Source organism: Chelonoidis abingdonii, chromosome 3, assembly GCF_003597395.2.
Source record: "Chelonoidis abingdonii isolate Lonesome George chromosome 3, CheloAbing_2.0, whole genome shotgun sequence".
Classification (NCBI taxonomy): Eukaryota; Metazoa; Chordata; order Testudines; family Testudinidae; genus Chelonoidis; species Chelonoidis abingdonii.
This window is the reverse complement of record NC_133771.1, coordinates 59,469,897-59,478,006: the sequence shown is the minus strand read 5'-3', so window position 1 is coordinate 59,478,006 and position 8,110 is coordinate 59,469,897. Positions and strand designations below refer to the sequence as shown.

Below are 8,110 nucleotides of genomic sequence, written 5' to 3'. Positions count from 1 at the left end.
AAAAAAAAAAAAAAAAAAAAAGGAGAGATTGATTATTTGCCGACTGTTGCACAAGGAATGTTGACAACCCCCAAATTCTATTTGACAAAGGAAATAAGACTTGGTGAGATGCACAAGGAATTGATGTTGATAAAATCAACTTCATGCACTAAGCTAGGCAGGTAAAATGCAGAAATAAAAGTAAGATGAAAGAGACATTTCAAGATTTGTATTTTAGACCTTGGGGAAAATGAGAAGAAACTCAGTGTCTGAACTGGAAATTGTGTATACAGACATCAGAGTAAATTACAGTTAAAATAATTGATCACAGATGATTTTCATGTTCTCCTCAAGCTATTGCAATGTTTGATTAGGATTAAACCATTATATGGTATGTTTCACAGGTAGGAACAGAAAATGGAAACACCTCTTTAACTAATTTTGCATTAATGAAGATCCTGTTAGCAGTTGTATTCTAGTGACTAAAATCATTTAGGTTTTCACCAAAATTACTCTAAAAAATTAGTTAATTAACAGGTGTAATCCTGTTCCCCCACCATGCTCCGTACTTTAAACTTCTGTTGGATTTATTTTCCTTACATAATTCTTTTACTCTCTCATATGCAGCCAAAATTAAGAAGCATAAATCAGGAGATCTGTGTTAGTATTTAAGATTCTTTACAGATGTTGCAATTGTCTTTGAAGGCCCCAAAGCAAGGAAGCATGTGTTTTTCTTTAAGTATCTGAGTAGCCCCACCAAGTTCATTTAGTTCAATGGGCCTACTCATGGGCTAGATGTCTCAGCCCTTAGAGGACTATTCAGCAGAGAAAGACCACCTTCCTCTTACTCCCAACTGGCCCTGCTCAAATTGTGACTATTGCTGCAGTGTGTGTGTGTGTGGCGGGGGGGGGGGGGGGGGGGAGGGAAGTACCCACAGAATCAGTGCCTAATTCTCCTCACTACAAACATGATGGAAGAGAAGGACTGGGAATAGTAAGAGCCCTGGTTCCACCTGTTTATGTGCTGGGCACACAGGTAGGAATAAGCTACTCCCTGAAAAAGGCTGAAGAAACTTACTGGTTCCCAAGATTGAGCAAGGGAAGAACTGAAACTGTCACAATTAGTTCTCTGGTCTGCTCCTGGAGGAGCACGCCTTGAGTCACAATTTATGTTGTGCTTCCCCTTTGTTCTGGAGGCTGGTGATTTGCTGCCGCCCTATTCCAAGAGCAAATTACAATACTCCTCTCCTTAACCATGCAGACTAAACTGCAGTGCCCAGCTCATGGGGCGAATAAGTGGGAGCTGTGCACCTGACCTATACTTTAATGCCTGTACCCAATGTCCAGGGTTGTATACTGGGCACTGACTCCATGTTCAAATTTAGCCACTTAGTGTACTCTATATAAAGAGGTTAAATACGTTAGTATGAAAAGACAAACAGCTATAATGTATATTTAGCTACAAAGAGAATGAAAAAGCATATTAAATAAAATATTTATAACAGAGAATGTTGTCAGGGAAGGAAATTGTTCACTGTTCATAAATTAGAATCAGTAACTCATTTACTTGGAACTAAAATTTGACTTAATAAGGATACCTCTGTGTTGCTCCAGGTTTAGCACTTAGGTGGTTTACACTGTCTTGTTTTGGAATGCAAGACTCCAGCGTCCTTGTTCTTCACAAATTTTGGAAACATGGAAGTGAATTGGACAGAATGGACAGAAACAGAGAGATGGTCACATGCAGTGAAGATGGAGACATGCAGTCAAAATATATAAACACAACAGCATTCAGGTACTAAGTACTGACCGAACTGCATTTCTGATGTCCCCTTTTTTCACATGTTTAAAGGGGATATTTTAAAAATCTGTGGCACCATGGTAAGTATAGAAGTAAAACATCAGTGACTGAAAAATGTAAAATCTATATTGAACTACAGCACTGTAGCTCACCAATTCCCATTTTCCTTATTGAGAATAAATCTAAATTTTGTTAATTAGAATAATAGATAAATGCTTCTTCCTCAATCCAAATGAAAATTCAAATAGTATTTGAAAAATAATATTTTGGTATTAAGTACTGGCAAGTTAACTTGATTAAAATCAAGTAAATTCTATTTGCATTTAAGGAAACTTCCCTAAATATCCATACTAAAATTACCAGATGTTTTGCTGGTTTGATAAATAACTGCTCAATAATCACATGAAGGCAGCAAACTGACCCAGCAAGAATACTTTAAAAAAATTATTCTAATGATGGTCAAAATATGTCTCTTGTAATTTCCATACTATTTTTATTTTATGCTTAAACTCTTAACATCTTTACAATTTATCCAGAGCTCACAATTTGACTTAAATGTAACTGTTCTGTCCGTTTTCACATGCAGGCTGTACAAAAGAGAACTTTTTTCCAGACTCGATGTGTAAGTCTAGGTTTTTTCCAGGTACCAAACTCGGTTATACAGAATTAATAAGATATCTACTAATGCTTTATAGTAGAACTTCAGCCTTTCAGCTATAATGTTAAATTAAGATGTTCATCTCTGACCCCTGAATGATTGCCAGACTGACTGAAAAATTATGTGGTTATTACTACTTGTCACTATATAATGAAAAGTGCAAGATTCGCTACAAGGCCGTATAGCTAACTTTAGAAGACACAGTCGAGTAATTTTCGTAGTTTTAAATGTTTATTGTTTATTCTTTATTATTTTCAGACCCCTCTAAGAAACTGGAAAACAAACGTCCCCTACTCAGTTTGGATCTGATTCTACAAACTCAGACGTGTAAGTTTGCTCATGCTAGTAGCCTCACTGATTACCATGTGTGACTATAACACAGCATCAGCTGGTCTATGAATGGGTTGGATCACCGTGCACACCTCGAGGTGGGATGTGGCATGGCAGCTCTCTCTCCAATACTGCGGTGGTCTGCCTCTTTCTGTGACTTGGCCCTCCAGCCAGGTCCCTTCAAAGTCTCTCCCCTTTCAGAATAGTCCATAAACAAAAACCAAGGGGAACTAATACAAATCAACAGAGTTAGTAAAAGAGAGAGTGGGAAGTGCTTCCCCCTCATGGTGTATTAGAATCAGGCCTTCTCTTCTCTCAGAGAGAGACCTTTGCACAGTTATTTTCAGGGAAGTTCTTGCCTTCCCCTGGGCCTTCCCTCAGGAACTGAGGGTTGAAAGTCTGTTTTCTTCCCTGGCTTGCCCACATGTAAACTGTTCTGCCTCCCTTTTAACTCCTCTTCCAGCCTGGGCTTGTCTTGCAGGTGTGGTGGGATGGAGCCAGCTGAGCCCAGAGGAGCTCCTTAACCCCTTGTTGTCTAGTGTAGGGTTTCAAAAAATACTGACTTACTGAATCTACCCTGAATGTAAGGTGCCAACATGTAAAGTGGAGTGGACTTTGGGCAGAAGGAATTGTGGTTGAACATAAGAGGTCTCTGCAAAGAAATCTTAAGAACAAACTTGTCAAGAAAGATAAGGCTGAGATTTTACATTTTTGCTATTTGAACTTCCAATATTGTAAAATCCCAGAAAGCGGCATGTTTGGATTCTGGTTAGAGTAAAGTGAGAACTGCACCTGTATATCATCAACTGGACTACTTGCATGAGAAAATTTATATACATGCATCTGTGTTTCCAGGATCTGGCCATGTGTCGTTCTCCATTTAGCAAGCATCGAGTATTCATATAAAGACTAATCATCAGTCATGATTTGAACACTGTTGTAAGAATAATGGATGATCCTAAACTTTGTTCTGTGCTTGCAATCTCCCACTGAAGTCAACAAGAGTCATACTGAGCAGAATGCATCATAGAAGCAGGCCGTTCGTCCATTAAATGACATTGCAGACTCATTGGGAGAACATAAATCTTTGCTTTGTGACATGGGTGCTGTATTTAAAAAGACCTTTCATCAGTGGAGTGGCAGATATTAAAAAACAACAAGAAATAGAATAAAATCTTACATGTCCATAAACAAGGCCTTCTCTAGAAAAATCTATTTCACCCATTGGGGTGATGTCTTATTATGATGCCTGATTATTTTGCACAAATGCGTTATGAAATACTTCTTTAAGAAAACATAGGATTAGAGACTGAGTGAACCTTTGCGTCAAATTGTTGATTTTTTTTCTTCACCTGACATAGGAACATCTGGCTGCATGGTGGTGTCTCTCCTCCTAAATTTAGCCTCCCCCACAGTAGCATTTCCAGCAGGCTGCGCCCACCTAAGAAACTTTGACGGCATGGATGAAACTCCTGCCATTTACTATTTGTCAAGAGCACAGAACAATTCACCTAAAGCCTCTGGCCCATACCAAAGTAGGGCAGAGAACACAACACTTTGGATGTTCTCTTGACTGCCCCTTCTATTCCTGGGAAAAATTCCTTCAATATGTATAAGGACCTGAAAGCTAGAGAAGCCTGTAAATTAACTGGATGTGATCACTTAAAACCTATTCCATCCTGTTTCCACAGCAAGTTGACTGAAGGAAGTTGGGATGGTCAAGAACTCTCACATTCTTAAACTTACTTTCAGTGTAAAACAGCGAGTAAAGTGCTTTGAAGAAGGGCCTCCACAACAAAAGGAACAATAAGTCACAGAGATACAAGCTGGGCAATTGTGTAGTGAAGAATTCTTGTTTTTGCCCAACCTTCCCAACAATTCAATGTGAGGTCGGCATAGTGTAATGATTGGCATCACAAACAGGATTGCCCAGTATTCCATTTATACATACTGTGCCTGACCCTTTAATTCTTGCTTAGGTGAAGATAAGCTTCCACCTCTTCATTTCTTGCCTTCCAGCAAGTGGATGATATCACAAAGGCCACATCCCAGGCTAGAAAGTAAAGGTTGACACTGGTCCCTCCTACTTCTATAGAACTTAACTGTATGTTTTCACAAGCGGACGTTAGTTTGGAAATAAGAGTTTTACAACTTGATTTATTTAAAGTAAAATATTTTACTTAATTTCTGGGGAAAAACATATCTATATGTTAATGTTTTAAAAAAATGGGGGAGGATTTTTTTGCTCATATCTTGCTGAAGAAAATTATAATTTATAACAAATACAGATATAGTTAACATGTTTCTGATATATGCAGTGTAGTCGTAGCCATGTTGGTTCCAGGATATTAGACACAAGGTGGCTAAGGTAATATCTTTTATTGAACCAATTTCTTTTGGTGAGAGAGACATGCTTTCAAGATATAGGGAGCTCTTCTTCAGACCAGACCTGAAGAAGAACTCTGTATGATTGAAAACCTTGTTTCTTTCACTCATAGAAATTGGTCCAATACAAGATATGACCCATCTTATCTCTCTGTTTCTGATGTTGTTTGTCTGTATTCCCTATCAAATTTCTGAAAGCATCTTAGCTTGTTTTATACTGATGCAACTAATTACAAATCAGCAATTAATTGAGGTGCCCATTCTAGTATATAGGCAGGTTATTCAAATTTTGGAAGTGAGGACTGTGTGTCCCCGAAACCTCAAGTCATCTTAAAGTGTAGCTCAGTGCCAGGTTAAACTATAACCTATACAAGAAATGCAAGTCCTTATCAGGTCATTAGTTTCTTTCAAAAGACAAGGTATTCATTTTAAGGAAACTTTCAAAGGATATTTTAAAAAATTGCGGTTCTGGCCTTTGTTTTTTGTGGATTTATTTATTTGTTTAGCTTTGCTTTGCTTCTTTATAATTTATAAAGGATTTTGAAAGCTTTTAAAAGTATTTTCTGTATTTCTACCTTAAACTATATCAAGAATGTCAAGTTTGTTTTTTCCTGGTTTTGTTGAAAGACCTCTAGAAGGTCTCAGGGGGGCTTGCTGAGAGCTTTCACACTTTAACTGAAAGGGATAAGAATGTTGAATTTTAACAAAGGCTTCTTTTAGCCAAAATGTTAATTAGCCATTGAAGTTACATATATAGTGTTAATAAAAGCAAACAGTCTGAATAAAAGTCCCTTCTATCATCAATTGTTCAACTTTCACTCACTTGGCTCCTCTTATCACTTGTGATAGATATCACCATTTCCCTAGTTCAACTATAACCATAAAATCTTGAAGCCTAGACAGGACCTGAATTTCTAATGTGAAAAACAAACACGGTGGAAAAAATGTTGAGGTCGTCTTTATAACATATCATAAAAAAGAAAAAAAGGAAAACAAATTCATGATTTTTTGACATTTTTGAGTCAATATTTAAAATGAAAAGTAATCTATTTATTCATTTCTCTAAATATACTATGAAGTAATTTTTCTGCTGACATTTCAATCATTTCCAGAACAACAAAAATCTTTCTAAAATGCTTGCTGAAATCTTTTATCCTGAATGAGTATAAAAAAAATGCAATGTTGCTAATATCAGAGTTAAATGATCAAAGATAAGAAATTACACATTCATAAGTTATGTTTCAAAAATCATTTATACAGCATGGCTCTACTGTTCCAGTTCTCTGCATATCTTGAGCACAGATTGCAAATTGGTCCAATTCTGGGATGTACACAAATGAAGTCTGACATGACAGCTGTCAAATTCAATTTATTTGTGAAGTCAGGGTCTGAAAAGCTAGTAAAGTAACCCACAGTGTCACTCACAGCCTCCTCTCAACCACGAGTTGTTATTTTGACAAGCCTTCACAAAAGCATACCAAAGAAAGGCAAAGGCCAGTACTGAACGATACTAGCTAATATACAGAATTGCTTGTAAAACAGATTTTTAAGGGCAATAATTAGTACAAAATGTAAGAGAATTCCAACTGTATAAATGTAATTTGGCTTTGGTTTTCTCTTTTACATTATACACAAAATGAACTGAACAGAAAAGAAAAAGAAATAAAAAGAATACCGGCTTATTTAAAATGTTAGCTTTAACTATTTCACTGTCGATCATTCTAGCAGAAATATACAGTTGCCCTGGGATTGTGGCTCAACTACATAAGCAGAGTATCAGCGTACTCAGTCCCACTCCTTTGCATCAAAAGTCTCCTGCTTAATGGGCAAGGGAGTGTGATGTATTTAAAAACTGAATAACTCTTGGGAATAGATCAGGAAATGGGTTTCAGTTACAAGAAACTAGTCAAGTACCCCAACGTTTATCTACCCCTAATTACTGGATAAACATATTTTTATCCCAAATAAGGAATTTAAACCACTTTAAATTCTTAGGGCCAAATTCAGAGGTGATGAGTAGGCTGTGTAAATTGGACTCCTCAGCTACTTGTTGGACATCTACACTCTACTGGATGTGTAAAAGAGCCTAAGTTGCTGTAATTTCTGTCTGTCATGGAGACAGAAGAAAGAGTAAATGAGCAGCATCTGAGCAGCAAAAAAAGGATATGGCATTAATGCATGTCTTTTTCTGCACCTCAGCCAGGAAATCACACCTACTAGATATAAATGAAAAAAAACAAAAATGTTTCTTCTGTTTCTTACAATGTCTATAGAAAGACACATATCAAACTGAGAATTAAACTACAATTTTTTTATGATTTAAAAGCTTTTACCATAATAGATTTCCTCTTATGCAGACAGTTTAATGTAATACACTTATTATAACAAAGATAGAAAAACAGATGATGGGAGTACACTCTATGGTTAGAATCTTGAAGTCCTCAGGCAAAAGTCCCAATGAAAACAAGAATAAAGATGATTAAGTAAGGATTGTAGTATTAGGGTGAAATGCTGGCTCCACTGAAGTCAGTGGCAAAACTACCATTGACGTTAATGGGGTCAGGATTTCTCACAGGGGCCCTACACATGATGGGCCTGATCCACCAAAGTCAATGAGAGACTTTTCATGGACTTCAAAGGGCTATTATAGTGAAAGGAAAGAGTTGCTCAAAAATGCCCATCATTTAGAAAGTGTAACCTTTTGTAACCTTTATCTTGAAATGCTACCAATTAATATTAAGTTGCTAAAGATAAGGGTGTAATAAATCCCAACTTAGTTTTCAGGTAGTTTTCAGGCTATAGAAAATTCTGTAATTATAGAAAATTTGTTTAGTAGAGGACATTGGGCAACACTTTAAATAATATAAACAGACTTTATTCAGAAGGAAAACGATTAGGTAAGCAAACAGGCATGCAATTACTACTTACACAATACTACAATTATACATACGTTCAAA

The 8,110-nt window shown here is 36.7% G+C and overlaps 1 protein-coding gene across 44 annotated transcripts in view; it reads right to left on the bottom strand.

Moving 5' to 3' along the window:
* RIMS1 (regulating synaptic membrane exocytosis 1) overlaps positions 1-8,110 on the bottom strand; it is a 537,317-nt gene that overhangs the window by 145,475 nt on the left and 383,732 nt on the right. For 13 of the 44 annotated variants that reach the window (XM_075063753.1, XM_075063758.1, XM_075063781.1 and 10 more), the window contains one exon: positions 1,578-1,655. The exons of the other annotated variants lie outside the window; for them this stretch is intronic. In XM_075063753.1, coding sequence (XP_074919854.1) covers positions 1,578-1,655 — 78 coding nt within the window. The remainder of the gene's footprint in view (positions 1-1,577; positions 1,656-8,110) is intronic. 44 annotated transcript variants of the gene reach the window in all.